Source organism: Haematobia irritans, chromosome 2, assembly GCF_050003625.1.
Source record: "Haematobia irritans isolate KBUSLIRL chromosome 2, ASM5000362v1, whole genome shotgun sequence".
NCBI classification, from domain to species: domain Eukaryota; kingdom Metazoa; phylum Arthropoda; class Insecta; order Diptera; family Muscidae; genus Haematobia; species Haematobia irritans.
The window spans coordinates 143,804,762-143,823,559 of NC_134398.1; the positions used below are offsets into that span (position 1 = coordinate 143,804,762).

Here is an 18,798-nt window from a genome sequence, read left to right on the forward strand (position 1 = left end):
TTTGTGTTGTTCGTAAAGAGCAATCCTGCTCAAAATTAAATTTCGTATTTTCGCGATTTTGGTCACAATTTTTTGTTCAAATATGAACTTTTAATATATTAATTTATTTATAAATCCTCTGTTGCATCATAAACGTTCTAATTTTGTGTAAAATTGGCAAACTACAAAAAAGAAAACGAAAGAGATTGTAAGCCTGCTCTTATTTTTCCCGTTTATTCTAAATCTTCGGAACTGTCAAATATAGTTTGACACCCATGGCTCATCTATGTATTAAAAGGTCTATGTATGGATTCACTATTCTCTATAAAAAAATGTGTCAGTTCCAAAAATTAATTTTCTGACATTTTGTTTTGATTTTTTCGTAAAGAGTCAGTCCCAAAGATTAATTTTCGCGCATTTGCTTTTGTGTTGTTCGTAAAGAGCAATGCTGCTCAAAATTAAATTTCGTATTTTCGCGGTTTTGGTCACAATTTTTTGTTCAAGTATGAACTTTTAATATATTAGTTTATTTATAAATCCTCTGTTACATCATAAACGTTCTAATTTTGTGTAAAATTGGCAAACTACAAAAAGGAAAACGAAAGGGATTGTAAGCGTGCTCTTATTTTTCTCGTTTATTATTAACCTTCGGAACTGTCAAACATAGTTTGACACCCATGGCTCATCTATGTATTATAAGGTCTATGAGTTTTACAGTCAGGAGACCTTCAGAAAATGCTTGTTTTAAAAAACGAAAAGTTTAAAGATCAAAACCCTTTTAATAAAAAGAATCAAATGCCATAAATAATTAATAAATTTATTTTTTACAGTATTCACTTATACAAATTTCCCTAAATTTGTCAGTTTTTGTTTTAAATGCAAGCATTTTGGTTGTTGTTGTTGTTTTACAATACATTTATACATATAGAAACATTAAACTTTGTTATATATGTATGCAAATAAAATCCAATACAAAAAGCTGACAAAGACAGTACGGTTTTATAATAATTACGAGTAATCAAATATGAATGAGAAAACTAATTATAAATTTTACAAAATTGTCTTTACTTTACTTTTGAGGTATACAAAATGTTACAATAATAATCTTATTAGATTGGAGATTTAAATTCTTTGAGATTTTCGGGCACATCATACAAAATACTTGCAAAAAAATTCATTGCCTTGAAATTAATAAATACATTTTTAAGTACACTCTTTTAAAGATTATAGACAAAAAATTAAAATTATATATAAAAAACATAAAATAGTAATTTAAAAATATATATTAAAATCTAACGATGTGGTGAGAAAATATTTTGGATGAGGTCATTTGGTAATGGAGTAGGATCTTTTGAATACTCCACTTAGAATTTGAAAGCCCCAAATTTTGCATTGCAATAAATTTCGATTTCAGGATCTTTTTTTTTTACATTCATGATGAGATACACATATACATGCACTTTGGTACAGGCGGTGGTGGTCAAACACACTTTTCAAAGAGAGATGAGTATTGATAGATGAAATTGGATAAATTTTCAAACTTGATTTTTTTAATATTTCAAATGTTGCTACTTCGCGGCAATTTAGTTTTTAACACTTTCGTTTCCCTCAATGATGGTTGTATTGAATAAACCCCGACATAAATTAACAACACCATTGGACAAGTTTCCATAACTTTTAGGTTTATCCTTCCAGGCTATACACACGTAATAGAATGGTATACCAGCTAATGTGATAGCCAAGCCCATGATGAGATTCAGCGGTTGAGTGAAACTGGGCATTAAAACCAAAACAATACAACAGATTATGAAGATGATTGGTAGCGCTGTATGTACCCGTATAGGACGTGGAATGTCGGGTCTGAAAAAAAAAGTAAAATTGGATATAATAAAATTTTTAATAAACAAAATCTTTATTATATAAAATTGATTTAAATAAATTTTAAAAACAAAATTGTTAGGAGCTTAATAGAAGACTTCAGGTCTACCAAAAATCTACTAAAAAACACATTTGGAAGTTTTTGACCAAATTTTGATTGTTGGCATGGAACAAATAGGAGAGGAGAAGTTATTATAAGACATTACTATAGGCTGTTTTAATTGAAAATTAATTGGATCACTTATTTTCCTGGTTGAAGGCAAACAAGTATATACGGCCGTAAGTTCGGCAAGGCCGAATTTTCTGTACCCTCCACCATGGATTGCGTAGAAACTTCTACGAAAGACTGTCATCGACAATCGAATTACTTCTTGGGTTGTGGTATCTTAAAACTTCTTAACATCGTTTTCTAAATTGTGAGTTATTCCATACGTGGTATATATTAGACAATACGTAGAGAGCCAGAAATGAAATAAGCGACCACCATATATGGGGGCTATATACAATTATGAACTTGATATGGACCAATTTTTGTGTGATTGGGGATCGATTTATATGAGGGCTATATATAACTATAGACCGATATGGACCTAGTTAGGCATGGTTGTTAACGGCCATATACTAGCACAATGTACCAAATTTCAACTGACTCGTATGAAATTTGCTCCTCCAAGAGGCTCCAAAACCAAATCTCGGGATCGGTTTATATGGGGGTTATATATGATTATGGACTGCTATGGACCACTTTTGGCATAGTTGTTAAATATCATATACTACCACCACCTACCAAATTTCAACCAGATCGCATGAATTTTGCTTCTCCAAAAGGCACCGGAGGTCAAATCTGGGGATCGGTTTATATAGGCCCTATATATAATTATATAGGGCCGGATCGGATGAAATTTGCTTCTCTTAGAGGCTCCGCAAGCCAAATCGGGGGATCGGTTTATATGGGGGCTATATATAATTATGGACCGATGTGGACCAATTTTTGCATGGTTGTTAGATACCATATACTAACACCATGTACCAAATTTCAGCCGGATAGGATGAAATTTGCTTCTCTTAGAGGATTCGCGAGCCAAATTTGGGGGTCCATTTATATGGGGGCTATACGCAAAAGTGGACCGATATGGCCCATTTGCAATACTATCCGACCTACTGCAATAACAACTACTTGTGCAAAGTATAAAACGATAGCTTGTTTCAGTGGGAAGTTAGCGTGATTTCAACAGACGGACGGACGGACGGACATGCTCAGATCGACTCAGAATTTCACAACGACCCAGAATATATATACTTTATGGGATCTTAGAGCAATATTTCGATGTGTTACAAACGGAATGACAAAGTTAATATAAAATATCAAGTTAATATAAAATGCAAAATGTCATCTTCCTCAATTCTTTCGTCAAGGAAAGATGTCGTCATATAGGACAAAAATGAATAGATTTTGAAATTTAGATCGCTTCCACATATTTTTGTCATTTGAATCAAAAACAAATGTTTTCATTCAAAAATAAGGAATTTGTTTCAAAGTCCAAATATGCTTAGTGTGAACGCAATTAACGAAAAGAGAACAATGAGAAAAGGCTTATCCAGGCTTTTTAGAACCGTTTATGTCGTATTTTTTTACAATTTTTGTATTTGCGAATGCCTTTTCATTATACAACAAGTATATACGGCCGTAAGTTAGGTCAGGCTGAATCTTATGTACCCTCCACCAGGGCTGTGGAGTCGAGTCAATTTTGCTCGTCTCCGGCTCCGACTCCAGCATTTCTTATTAGCCTCGACTCCGACTCCGGAGTAGACTCCAGGTGGTGTACCAAAATCTCATTTTAACAGTATTTCAATTGTAATTTTAAGGTGTAGTGTTCCAAAAATAGACAGATATAAGTATTCTGTTTTGTCATATATGTCGTATATGTCCTAAAGAACCCTAATTTTAAATTTTCATACGACTCGACGACAAATCTCAGCATTTTAGGGATGCAAAGAAATCTACATTTTAGTATCAGGCCAATAAATTAAAATACGACACAAGACTATATAGGTTGATAAAGTTGACACTTTTGTGCTTTTTTTTTGGTACATTTCGACTGCCAAAAGCACCGTGGCTCGACCGCGCACAATTACTCTATATAGAGTTATTCTGCCCTAAATGTGAACGTTTTTCATATCAACTCAACTCTAAAAATTATAACAGGTTGGCTGATAAGTCCCCGGTCTGACACATAGATGGCGTCGCTAGTATTAAATGCATGTTATTTTTATATAGTACCAACCATGGCTGAATAAGGAGGTTGAATCGCGATAACAAAAACAACAAGTTTCAATATGTTGTTTACAATTTTAAGAAGTCAAAATCAGCTGAAAAAAGAATCGTATGGCATTGGTAAAAGTGGCAATTACTTATTCTTTCAATTGCCCTGAAAAATAATTAAAATCCAGAGCAAAATAAAGGTTCAAATTTAATTGTGCCACCTATGAGTGATTGTGAAGTGGATAATTCATCCGAGGAACGCCGATATGAGACAAATAAGACTATAATACCCACCAAAGTTAACAATGGAAGTCAGTCAAATGGATCTTCGCCATCTATTAACAAAAACAGTTTATGATGCAGTTTAAATACTGATGTGCGTGGTATTCAAGTCATCTTTGAAAAATTCTCTAGCTATGAACGCGCGAGTTTGTTTGAGATGCATTTGCTATGCAGTGTCATTTTGAGAGCTGCAATCACCATGAACATATGATTTTGACATCTTAAAATTTTGTCGAAATAAAAAAATTTTAATCATATGGGCCCATGATTTAACCTTCTTGTTCAGCCATGGTACCAACCTTCAAATGATTCGTGTCAAAATTAGACGTCTGTAAGTCAATTAGTTTGTGAGATAGAGCGTCTTTTGTGAAGCAACTTTTGTTATTGTGAAAAAATGGAAAAAAAGGAATTTCGTGTTTTGATAAAATACTGTTTTCTGAAGGGGAAAAATACGATGGAAGCAAAAACTTGGCTTTATAATGAGTTTCCGGACTCTGCCCCATGGAAATCAACAATAATTGATTGGTATGGTGAACGCAGTGGACGCCCGAAAGAGGTGGTTACAGACGAAAACATCAAAAAAATCCACAAAATGATTTTGAATGACCGTAAAATGAAGTTGATCGAGATAGCAGAGGCCTTAAAGATATCAAAGGAACGTTTTGGTCATATCATTCATCAATATTTGGATATGCGGAAGCTCTGTGCAAAATTCGTGCCGCGCGAGTTCACATTTGACCGAAAACAACGTGTTGATGATTCTGAGCGGTGTTTGCAGCTGTTAACTCGTAATACACCCGAGTTTTTCCGTCGATATGTGACAATGGATGAAACATGGCTCCATCACTACACTCCTGAGTCCAATCGACAGTCGGCTGAGTGGACAGCGACCGGTGAACCGTCTCCGAAGCGTGGAAAGACTCAAAAGTCCGCTGGCAAAGTAATGGCTTCTGTTTTTTGGGATGCGCATGGAATAATTTTTATCGATTATCTTGAGAAAGGAACAACAGTGACTATTATATGGCGTTATTGGAGCGTTTGAAGGTCGAAATCGCGGCAAAACGGCCCCATATGAAAAAGGAAAAAGTGTTGTTCCACCAAGACAACGCACCGAGCCACAAGTCATTGAGAACGATGGCAAAAATTCATGAATTGGGCTTCGAATTGCTTCCCCACCCACCGTATTCTCCAGATCTGGCCTCCAGCGACTTTTTCTTGTTCTCAGACCTCAAAAGGATGCTCGCAGGGAAAAAATTTGGCTGCAATGAAGAAGTGATCGCCGAAACTGAGGCCTATTTGGAGGCAAAATCGAAGGAGTACTACCAAAATGGTATCAAAAAATTGGAAGGTCGTTATATCGCTCTTGAAGGGAACTATGTTGAATAATAAAAACGAATTTTGACAAAAAAATGTGTTTTTCTTTGTTAGACCGGGGACTTATCAGCCAACCTGTTAAATAGCGGACATTGAAGAAATAAATATATTCCAAAATGAGGATATTTTAGTTTTTATTACAGGATGTCTACATTTTTGAGTGGAATACCAAATGTGAAACTTGAAATGTATTTTTTTTTCGCCACACAGATGAACAGAGTATTATAAGATAGTGTATATGTTTGAAACGCCTAGAAGGAGGCGAAATACACACATGGTGTCTTTAGCAATAATGCTTAGAGCTGGCCCCTGAGCCGGTTGCCATAGTTGGTAGAATTTTCTAAATACAATTTTGTAAAAATTTTCTATAGAAATAAAATGTTGACATTTTCTATAGAAATAATATCTTGACAAAATTTCTATAGAAATAAATTTTGTCAAAATTTTCTATAGGAATAAAATTTTAACAAAATTTTCTATAGAAATAAAATTTTTACAAAATTTTCAATAGAAATAAAATGTTGACAAAATTTACTATAGAAATAAAATTTTGATAAAATTTCCTACAGAAATAAAATGTTGACATTTTCTATAGAAATAATATTTTGACAAATTTTTCTATAGAAATTAAATTTTGACAAAATTTACTATAGAAATAAAATTTTGTCAAAATTTTCTATAGAAATAAAACTTTGGCAAAATGTTCTATAGAAATAAAATTTTGTAAAATGAGATTTTTTTAGAAAATCTAAAAAAAATCCAAATCGGAATAGATATTATAAGTATAGCAGCTTTTGGATTCGAAAAGTACATTTTTGATAGATTTTAAGTACTTTTTCGTCAACAATGGCCTGAAATCCATTACTTCGTTTTTCGTTGTTCGATTAAAAACCCTAATGGAATCTAATTTGTCCAAATATTTCTTTAGTTACAAAGATTGGAAGTGTGTTTCAAAGTTTGTTTCGCCGGAGTCGGAGTAGAGCAAAATTTCTATGACTCCGGCTCCGACTCCAGCAAAATCTTCAGACTCCGACTCCAAGACTCCGACTCCGGCTCCGACTCCACAGCCCTGCCCTCCACCATGGATTGTATAGAAACTTCTACTAAAGACTGCCATCCACAATCGAATTACTTGGGTTGTGGTAATACTTGCCGATTGCAAGGTATCTTAAAACTGCTTTTTCATTGGTTGTTAGGGCCCATATACTAATATAACGTATCAAATTTCAACCAGATCGGATGAAATTTGCTCCTCCAAGAGTATCCACTAGCAAAATCTGGGGACCGGTTTATGTGGGGCTATATATAATTATGGACCGATATGGACCAAGTTTTGAATGGGGTTTAGAGATTATATACTAATATCAACCAGATCTGATGAAATTTGCTCCTCCTAGAGCCTCCTCAAGCCAAATCTGGGGGGTTTGGCTTGAAAATATGTTGGAAACCATATTTCGACCAGATCGGGTGAAAGGTGCTCTCCCAGGAAGCTGCATACGTCAAATCTGGAGATCGTTTTTTATATCGATAACAACTACATGTGTAAAATTTCAAGCCGATATCTTTGTTTCGTTCGGACCACACTTTATGGGGCCTCAGTCCAATACAATGTTTTGGGAGCCACCGTGGTGCAATGGTTAGCATGCCCGCCTTGCATACACAAGGTCGTGGGTTCGATTCCTGCTTCGACCGAACACCAAAAAGTTTTTCAGCGGTGGATTATCCCACCTCAGTAATGCTGGTGACATTTCTGAGGGTTTCAAAACTTCTCAAAGTGGTTTCACTGCAATGTGGAACGCCGTTCGGACTCGGCGATAAAAAGGAGGTCCCTTGTCATTGAGCTTAACATGGAATCGGGCAGCACTCAGTGATAAGAGAGAAGTTCACCAATGTGGTATCACAATGGACTGAATAGTCTGAGTGAGCCTGATACATCGGGCTGCCACCTAACCTAACCTAACCAATACAATGTAATGTGGAATAGTTTTCGAGATGTAGTAAAACCAAGTTGTCCCATTTTAAAGTCGAATCACCTAACTCTAAGGACAAGAAGTTTTCAAGGAAAGTTTTATCAAAAAAATAAAATATATATACCTATCAGAGAAATGCGTCTTCTACACAAAAAAATATCCCTAAAATTTTTCCAATTAAAATTTTGATAGTTTTCAAAAATGTTCAATTAAAAATTTAATTTATCAATAAATTTTTTTGGTGGATCAATTAATATTTTAATTGACTTTGTTGATTGATACTGTCACTTCTGTTAATGGAGACATTTCAATTAAAAATTAATTGGATTAATTAATTTCGTGATTAAAAAAAAATATTTTTGGTGTGTATGCTACTCAAAATGACATTCATATTATGACAATATTTTTTCAGCGTGAGATTAAATTACTATTTTTCTACATATACTTTAAATTACTATGTTATTAACGGCTATTTTCATGTAGCTCCGTTCGGCTTTAACTGCCAGCTAACAGAAGGAAAAATGGAATTATCTCTTCTCCGGTTAAATTTAACTGAAAAATGATCAGTTACGCAAGATGACAGATATGTAGATATCACGGTTTAAAAGTTCGTTAGCTAACGTAGCACTAACGACGGAGCTTCATGAAATGGGGGTAAATAAAATAAGAATATGTTTATCGTTACCTCTTTTTTCTTAGCCATAACATGCCAGCTACACTGGCCACCACCGAAAGCCACAGCACTGAACTAAAGTAATTGATCAGGGCATAAACATCAGCTGTCAATAACATTAACAATGACATGAGACACTATAAATAAAATAAATTAAAAAAAATTGTTTTTATCCAAATAATATACAATATAACAGGGCGAGTCAAATTGCTTCAAATTTCTCAACCCCTCTCTCTCTCTCATATTACTTACCGAAAATATTAACGATGGTATCGGTGTTTGCTCTTTAGCGTGAAATAATTGAAAGAATTTTGGCAAGTGTCCTTCTTGGGCTCCGGTAGCAAAGAGACGTGCCGATGTGAAAAGTACTCCATTAACACCACCAAATGTACTCAGGGCCACAAAGATCGGTACCATGAATGATAATGAACCAAACATACGATTACCAAAAGTTACCGCCACTGCTAGGGAACTTAACATTTCGGTTTTCGATACAACAGCAAAATAGGCTAGATTTACTAGAACGTAAATACCAGTGACCAGAGGCATTGCTATCCATATGGCTCGTGGAAGATTTCTACGAAAAGAGATAAATGTTAAAAATAATTGTCAATGACCGGAATTGAGTTTATGATATTTTAGTTGATAGAGATGAACATCCCAGCACAAAAAAGTGGAAGTTCTTCTAAAGGCACAACTTTAAAAGCCCTTCCAAAAATGAATTCCCAAAGGTGTTCTTTATTTTAATTACACAGGAAGTTCTTTTGATTCAATTTTTTAGAAATGTTTTTTTTTTTCATATTTTTAATAAGAAATTTGTAATAAGAAATTTTGTTTCAAGTAGATTAAAAAAAGTAAGAATTAATAAAATGGTACAAATTATTTAAATTTTGTCAAAAAAATCTAAATCCGTTCTACAAAAATTTCAAATTTTTGAAAATATTTGAGGTCAAACGTTTTAGATATTATTTATTTGGGAAAATATCACACAGTTTTATAATTCACATCCAAAACATTAAATTCGGACCACACCTTAAGAAGTGACGCAAATTTAGTGCAACGGTTGTTGAAATGGTGGACATCCGTCCGCCGACAAGCCCATGCTAAATTCATCATTTCTGCGCCAATTTTGCACCACTTCTGGATCCAAACAGAACATTTTCACAACCTTTTTGGTGACGCTTTTTTTGCTGGGATTAAACACAAATGTTTTCAGTTAAAATTTTAATTGATTTTAAAAGAAATCAATTAATTTAATTGGATCAATTATTTTTTTTAATTGATTTTAATGATTGATGCTATCTTTTCTGTGATTAAAGAAATTCCATCGTGATTGTGTATTATAACGATGGACATATTTTTTTATACATAAAAATCAGCATTTTCTTAAAGCTATAGTATTTTCAGGAAAGATAAATCCTTATAAGCTCTAGGTTTCCTACAATGATACCCTCCAAGCTCCTTACTGTCATCCTTTTCTCCTTCAGAAGTTGTTGCCTACTCTTAGAAAAACTTAAACGAAAATTTCGAAAAACATAGTGAAATTACCAAAAACACATGAATTTAACATATCAGCAAAAAAAGTTGGAAATTCTTTCAAAGGCACACCTTTAAAAGCACTTCCAGAAAAAGCACTCCCAATGATGTTCCTTATTTTAACTACCCAGGAAGTTCTTTTAATTCAATTTTTTATAACTTGTTTTTTTTCGTACTTTTAATGGGTAATTTTAACTTTTTTTGTTTCAAATAGGTTAAAAACACAGTAAGAATTCATAAAATGGTACAAATCATTTAAATTTTGTCGAAAAAATGCAAAATCCAATCTGACAAAATTGTGCATTTTTGAAAATAGTTGAGGTCAAACGTTTCCGACAAGCGTTAGAATCCATTAAAAATTATAAAAATTATTTATTTGATAAAATATCACAGAATTTTTTAATTTACATCCAAAACATTGAATTCGGATCACACCTAAAGAAGTGATGCAAATTCAGTGCAACGGCTGTTGAAATGGAGGACTTCTGTCCTATGACAAGCCCATGTTAAATTCATCGCTTCTGCCTCAATTTTGCACCACTTCCGGATTCAAAAAGAACATTACTTTTTTGGCGACGATTTTTTTGCTGGGATGGGCTTGTCATATGACGAATGTTCACCATTGCACTGAATTTGCATCACTTCTTAATACCTCATACACATTGGGATCGAAATCTATTAAAAGTGGATTTGAAATCCCTTATTTATAAGGAAAATGTCAATTGAAATCATGGTACAATTATTTGTAAGGTAGACTCACTAGCCAAAAAATAGCACCAGAGATATAAAAACAGCTCATCACAATGCCAGTAAAAAGTAAATAAAAAAATACAAAAATATTTGTTTGAATTCTGTATCACTCATGACAAATGTTTATTAATGTTATGGAAATGCATTTTGAGTGAAAAGTATTCAACTGAGTGCAAGATTTGGGGCCATTTTCACGATTTACCCGCTTGTAACCAAAGACAGTAAACCTGAGGAAGATAGGAAATTGGCTTGCGTCATACCAAATGTTGCATTTACCATGTTAGTTTCATACATGTTCGTAATTTTTTTATTTGTTTTTCGTTTTTATTTTTTAAATGAAAAACTTAATTTTCTTAATGAAATAATGTTAAATTTTAGGCAACAACAAAAAAACTACATTTTCCCGTTTAAGGAAGTTTATTTCGTGCACTTAATTTCATTTTATTTGCAATTTAATGCTATGTCAATACTTGTCGTATACGCGTTTGGTTCGAGTATTAAACTAATGTGGTAAATGGTTTGATGTGCTCAGTAGCCAATCTCCCATCTTCCTCTTCTATAATCTTTGCTTGTAACAAAGGCAATATTTACGTATTTTTTTGATTTTATAATTTTTATACCCTCCATCATAGGAAGGGGGTATATTAACTTTGTCATTCCGTTTCTAACACATCGAAATATTGCTCTAAGACTCCATAAAGTATATATATTCTGGGTCGTGGTGAAATTCTGAGTCGATCTAAGCATGTCCGTCCGTCCGTCTGTTGAAATCACGCTAACTTCCGAACGAAACAAGCTATCGACTTGAAACTTGGCACAAGTAGTTGCTATCGATGTAGGTCGGATGGTATTGCAAATGGGCCATATCGGTCCACTTTTACGTATAGCCCCCATATAAAGGGATCCTCAGATTTGGCTTGTGGAGCCTCTAACAGAAGCATATTTCATCCGATCCGGCTGAAATTTGGTACATGGTGTTGGTATGTGGTCTCTAACAACCATGCAAAAATTGGTCCACATCGGTCCATAATTATATATAGCCCCCATATAAACCGATCCCCAGATTTGGCTTGCGAAGCCTAAAAGAGAAGCAAATTTCATCCGATCCGGCTGAAATTTGGTACATGGTGTTAGTATATGGTCTCTAACAATCATACAAAAATTGGTCCATATCGGTCCTTAATTATATATAGCCCCCATATAAACCGATCCCCAGATTTGGCTTGTGGAGCCTCTAAGAGAAGCATATTTCATCCGATCCGGCTGAAATTTGGAACATGGTGTTAGTATATGATCTTTAACAAGCGTGCCAGAATTGGTCCATATCGGTTCATAATTATATATAGCCCCCATATAAAACATTCTCCAGATTTGACCTCCGGAGCCTCTTGGAGGAGCAAAATTCATCCGATCCGCTTCAAATTAGGAACGTGGTGTTAGTATATGGTCGCTAACAACCATACCAAAATTGGTCCAATCACACAAAAATTGGTCCATATCGGTTCATAATCATGGTTGCCACTAGAGCCAAAAATAGTATACCAAAGTGTTATTTCTATAGAAAATTTTGTCAAAATTTTATTTCTATAGAAAATTTTGTCAAAATTTTATTTCTAGAGAAAATTTTGTTAAAATTTTATTCGGTTCATAATAAAATTTTCATCATTGTCAAAATTTTATTTCTATAGAAAATTTTGTTCAAATTTTATTCGGTTCATAATCATGGTTGCCACTCGAGCCAAAAACAATCTACCAAGATTTTAAAGGGTGATTCTTTTGAGGTTAGGATTTTCATGCATTAGTATTTGACAGATCACGTGGGATTTCAGACATGGTGTCAAAGAGAAAGATGCTCAGTATGCTTTGACATTTCATCATGAATAGACTTACGATCTGTCACAACGTCGAATTTTCAGTGAATGGGCCCTAGAAAAGTTGGCAGAAAATCCGCTTTTTTATCGACAAATTTTGTTCAGCGATGAGGCTCATTTCTGGTTGAATGGCTACGTAAATAAGCAAAATTGCCGCATTTGGAGTGAAGAGCAACCAGAAGCCGTTCAAGAACTGCCCATGCATCCCGAAAAATGCACTGTTTGGTGTGGTTTGTACGCTGGTGGAATCATTGGACCGTATTTTTTCAAAGATGCTGTTGGACGCAACGTTACGGTGAATGGCGATCGCTATCGTTCGATGCTAACAAACATTTTGTTGCCAAAAATGGAAGAACTGAACTTGGTTGACATGTGGTTTCAACAAGATGGCGCTACATGCCACACAGCTCGCGATTCTATGGCCATTTTGAGGGAAAACTTCGGAGATCAATTCATCTCAAGAAATGGACCGGTAAGTTGGCCACCAAGATCATGCGATTTGACGCCTTTAGACTATTTTTTGTGGGGCTACGTCAAGTCTAAAGTCTACAGAAATAAGCCAGCAACTATTCCAGCTTTGGAAGACAACATTTCCGAAGAAATTCGGGCTATTCCGGCCGAAATGCTCGAAAAAGTTGCCCAAAATTGGACTTTCCGAATGGACCACCTAAGACGCAGCCGCGGTCAACATTTAAATGAAATTATCTTCAAAAAGTAAATGTCATGGACCAATCTAACGTTTCAAATAAAGAACCGATGAGATTTTGCAAATTTTATGCGTTTTTTTTAAAAAAAAAGTTATCAAGCTCTTAACAAATCACCCTTTATTTCTATAGAAAATTTTGTCAAAAGTTTTTTATTTTTTCTATAGAAAATTTTGTTAAAATTTTATTTCTGTAGAAATTTTTGTCAAAATTTTCTTTCTATAGAAAATTTTGTCAAAATTTTAATTTCTATAGAAAATTTTGTGAAAATGTTATTTCTATAGAAAATTTTGTTAAAATTTTATTTCTGTAGAAAATTTTGTCAACATTTTATGTCTACTTTGTTAAACTGAATTATATACGTATTGGATCGATCTTTTTTGATTTAATATATACCACGTATGGACTTACATACAATTTAGAAGATGTTGTTAGGAGGTTTTAAGATACCTTGCCATCGGCAAGCGTTACCGCAACTTGAGTAATTCGATTGTGGGTGGCAGTGTTTAGAAGAAGTTTCTACGCAATCCATGATGGAGGGTACATAAAGCTTCGGCCTGGCCGAACTTACGGCCGTATATACTTGTTTAAATTTAATTTTTTAACAACAACAAAACTCAAAGTGCCAACAATATGTTTTGACGTTTCGATGAGCCCTTTGAAGTACCCGATGTTTTAAGGCTACCTTATAAATAATTATACCACACCCAGAAAAAAGTGACCCCTTCTTTAAGTTAAAATGAACATTGTGAAGAAAGTTGAACTTCGTATAGCGCCAAAGACATTTTTATTTGTTTGAACGATGTGATTTTCGTAGAAATTAGGAATAATGCATTCCATATATTAGTTAACATTTTCCTATATTTATATACCACTATACTACAGAATGAAAAAATTTAACTAATTTGAATTCATATATGGAATGATTTTATTGAAATTTTTTCATTCATTTCGACAAATCTTACACATTTGTGGTAAAACTTTTACTTCATAATTAGAACTGCTTACCTTCGTTTTTAAATACAATTTTATTTATTTCTATAAGCAATTTTATCTTCAATAAAAGACATGTTTTATTAATATATTGAATATATTTATTAAGAATCAACAGCATCGAATCTCTTTGAAATATTAGTTTATTATTCCACTATTTCCAATTTCCGTGTGATATTATCAACTGTAAAACGCACTTTTTCTTCTTCTTGTACTTTTCACTTTTAATAAGTTGCTGCCTAACGATTTTGTCCTCCTTTTACAATTTCAATACCTACACACAGAGAAGAGGTTGGTTGGAAATCGGTTGAAGTAATGAAAATTCTACATTTATAATTAAATATCAATTACCCCAATCTATGTACTATATTTGCAATCATACGTTGGTCTTTATTTTAATGTTTCTACTATTTCAATGGATTCACGTTTGTGATAGACGACAGACAGTTGTAGGAACTGAATATCTCTACTTGGAAAAATTATGCTTGAATTCGGATGACACGACCTGCCGTAATTAATTGTCGTAACTGTCACTTAGTTATCACCACACGGTTTTCACAACCGAATGTCATTTGAATTATTTTACAAATGTCATTTCTATTAAAATATTAATTTTATATCTAAAGGAGACTTATTTTTTGACTTCAAATTAAAACGGCAGAATTTTCAGCTGCTGTAATTCTTTAATCATCTGAGCCTGCACCAAATTATCTGGAGAATTCGGTATGTAACAGATATGATGATAAATACACTTCCTCTATGGTCAGTGAGTCAAATATGCAGGGAAGCCAGGTCATATTATATGTCAGAATAACATCACAAATTGAAACAGCAGCTGTGTAAAATGTACCTCCATGATTCTACAAAAACCACCTTAAAAGTTGGACACACCAGGTAGGTCCAGATTACATTATATGCTCCATACCGGATTGGGATACACCCCAATTTCTAATACTATATGCTTAATTTTTAAATTCCTTTGCATGATAAAACGGATGCGTTGCTACATTTCAACTGGTATTTATCCCTAGCATCGTCCAGTCCATGGTTTGACCAGTGAATCAAAATCGGTTTCTTTTAATTTATTAAAATACTGACCAGAGATATTTATAACAGAAATCCCTGCCGAAGGAAATATGAACTTTCGCGATATCTGGCGAAGTCGGAAAAATGTTTTGAGGTATTTTGGTCTACTTATTGACGTTCATATATGTATATATTTATACAAAAGTTTCTATACTCTGATAAATGTATTTCGGATTTACTTCTGAACCATTTGAACCGACCTTTCTACGTTAAGATTATAGTAAGAATCAACATGATATGTCCACAAATGGGGTGGTCCGTAAATGTTTATGATCTGCTACAGTCCCAATAGTACCGATTTTCACAATTTTACGTCCAAATCAGCTAAATAGGTGCAGATGTTCATGTCATATGTTACGTGATATTCGGCCCGGCCGACTTTTCTGTCGTATTTAGTTGTTTTTTATATGAATATATATAAGAATCAATTTATTAATAAATTTTTATTTTATTTGTAGTAAAAAATCATAAAGTGCAATTTGCATCATTTGATATCAAATACATTGTATTTAGATTTATATGCACCATTATACATATATTTAAATAAAATATAATATTTATTTGGGAAGGAATTGGTTTTTAATTTGGCTATGAGTGTTATTAAGGTTGGGCAGCACAACCGAATGAAGAAGGTAGCTACAACCGATGTCGTTGGCAGACCCAACCAATACCATATGAGATATTAGTTGTGTCGACCGAATCAGTCGGGTGACACAACTGCCAACTAATAGTTGCTACAACTGCCAAAAGGAGGTTGGCAATAAATTCGATTGTCACAACCAATCTGTATTCTCTGTGTACAAATATAAAAAATCATAAAACATTTTTGTTGCAAAAGGTTAGCGTCACTGAATATTACCTGATAATTGAAGATTCCAAAATGAAGACAAATGAAAGGGTTGTTATTCTGCTGGTGTTTTCTTTCTTTATACACTATCACGAACATTGATAGATTTATTTAAAAAACGAAAATTTTTCTCACTAATTTAAAATAACAAATATTTTGTATATTTTATTTGTTTTATTGTTTTGTTTATTATATTATTTTACCATATAATTTTTTAACAATCTCTCCGTATACCAAAACAACGCGATTCCAACTAAAAAAAACAACCGACGCGCAAATATATCGATTACACCCACGCGCAAACACATCGATTACGATGACAGGTATCGATTACAGGTAGACAATATAAATTTAGGAAAATTTCCTATATTCTAACAAGTGTGTTTCCTTAAGTTTTGAAAGGATTGCATACTTCTTAGTACGAATGAACTAAAATATTTTTCTATGCCAAGTGTTGTTCGTATGTATGAAAAACTTTCTATTATAAAGGAAGTCGAAATTATCATTTTATAAGAAATTTTACTAATTTTGAGGAAACTTGGTTTTAGTTCGGTTTTTGTTTATTTTTACGAATGCTTTGTTATCGGTGAATAAAATTTTCTTGTTCAGTAGTAAATTCTTATACCCAGCGAAGAAAATAGTATGAGTAAAATTCCATGCCTTATTCTAGTTAATGAACTATTCCTAACTGCTTACAGTTTAGGATTTTTTTTACTGAAACGAGTAAATTTTATTATTTTTCACAAAAATTTACCTTAATGGAAATAAAATGGATAAACTATATTGATGAAAATTTTTTCCTTTAGTTTCGAAGGCACTTTTTTCTGGGTGCATGGTCAGAGATGGTCTGTATCAATTTTTTTTAGGTTTGCGACTGTCGTAAAGTTGTAAACGTCGTAAACGTCACATACGCGTCGTAAATGTAGAAAAAGTAAAAAAAAAAAATCGCAAACTGAAAATACTTTAGTCGCGTCAGCTAGGCAGCGAATGCGATGATATTCAAGACGATGGTATGTGCGACGAAGTTTCAATTCTTAGGAATATTCACAATTTTCGGTTTTAGTCCCCACATTTTCCCTATTGCCTTTTGCACGAGTACAGGGTAACCGTGGATTTTCTCGTCCTTTCTTAGCTTTCAAGTTGAGTCTCCTGTCTAATATAACCCCAAGGTATTTTGCACACTCACCAATGGGAATTTCAATACCACCTAAGAAAATAGGCTTGACCATGGGAAAACTTTCACAAATTTCTGCAGAAACTCACAGCGAATGCTGTCAAACTAAATTAAAAAATGTTCAAGATTTCTTCTATTCAAAATTTGGTTTTCTACAGTAGGTTTACGACTTTTGCGACATACGTATTATACCGTCGCAAATGTATGTCGCAAAAGTCACAGTTTGTGACAGGCCAACCCTGACCATGGTTGAAGAAATCTAGTTTAAGTGGATTTTGGAAGTGTAATGTGAATGAGGTATAAGGTGTGATCGGAATTCAGGGTTTTTAATGTCAATTGAAGAATTTTGTGATATTTTGCTTGTCTGAACCGCAATTATTTTAAAAAATTCGCAAGTTTTCTCCACCTAGACATTTTCAAACATTATCAAGAGCAAAATGTTATTTTTGGACTGGTAACATGTTTGTCGCAACAATGTTATATATTGGGGTTATACCAAAACATGGACCGATACAGCCCATTTTCAGCAAACCTTTTTTGTGGTCCTAAAAGACCTTTAGATTTATAATTTCAGGCAAAACGGATAGAAAAGACAGTTTCTAGACGCTCAAGAAATAAAATCAGGAGATCGATCTATAAGGTCTATACCAAAACATGGACCGAAAGGTACCATTTTCGGCACACCTATTTTTGGTCCTAAAATAACATACCTCTAGATTTCAAATCGGATTGAAAAGGCGGTTTCTAGAAGCCCAATACCCCAAATCGGGGGGTCGGTTTATATGGGGGCTATATCAAAACCTGGACCGATATAGCTCTTCTTTGAATCTGACCTGCCTGCAAACAAAACACGAATCTGTGCCAAATTGCAGGACGATAGCGCCATTATTGTAGCGTGATCACAACAAACAGACGTCTTAGAATTTCTCCCTGACCAAGAATTTCAAAGTGTTACAAATGGAATGACAAACTTTTATACCCCATCACCACTCAATGGTGGTGGGTATAAAACATTTAAAATTACCCATTAAACATATGAAAAAAACGAGCTCTAAAAAATAATTAAAAGAACTTCCTATATAGTTAAAATAAAGAACATCTTTTGGGAGGACATTTTTGGAAGTACTTTTAAAGTTGTGCCTTTAGAATAATTTCCAAATTTTTTTGCTTGGCTTATTGGCAACAAAGCATGCCTTTGTTGCATTTTTCCTAATTTTAATTTTATACAACATATATTTAAAGACAGACAACTCCCTAATAAGTGTAATGAAGCGGAATCTTTGGCTTGGAATCAATACCGAAAACCTTAAAAGAAGGTCAAAATCTTTGGATCCAAGTAAACTTTGCAGTCATTATTTCCACGGTACTCCGACACAATTACACGTTGTTAAAGCAGTATCTCTTGGCTTGCTATTGAA

At 33.8% G+C, this 18,798-nt stretch overlaps 1 protein-coding gene across 4 annotated transcripts in view; it reads right to left on the reverse strand.

Moving 5' to 3' along the window:
* Positions 1-775: 775 nt before the first annotated feature.
* JhI-21 (Juvenile hormone Inducible-21) overlaps positions 776-18,798 on the reverse strand; it is a 53,911-nt gene continuing 35,888 nt past the window's right edge. For all 4 annotated transcript variants that reach the window (XM_075296436.1, XM_075296437.1, XM_075296434.1 and 1 more), the window contains exons 6-8: positions 8,672-8,996; positions 8,432-8,556; positions 776-1,839 (exon numbers count right to left, since the gene is read on the reverse strand). In XM_075296436.1, the coding sequence (XP_075152551.1) occupies positions 1,563-1,839; positions 8,432-8,556; positions 8,672-8,996 (727 nt within the window). In that variant the 3' untranslated portion in view covers positions 776-1,562. The remainder of the gene's footprint in view (positions 1,840-8,431; positions 8,557-8,671; positions 8,997-18,798) is intronic.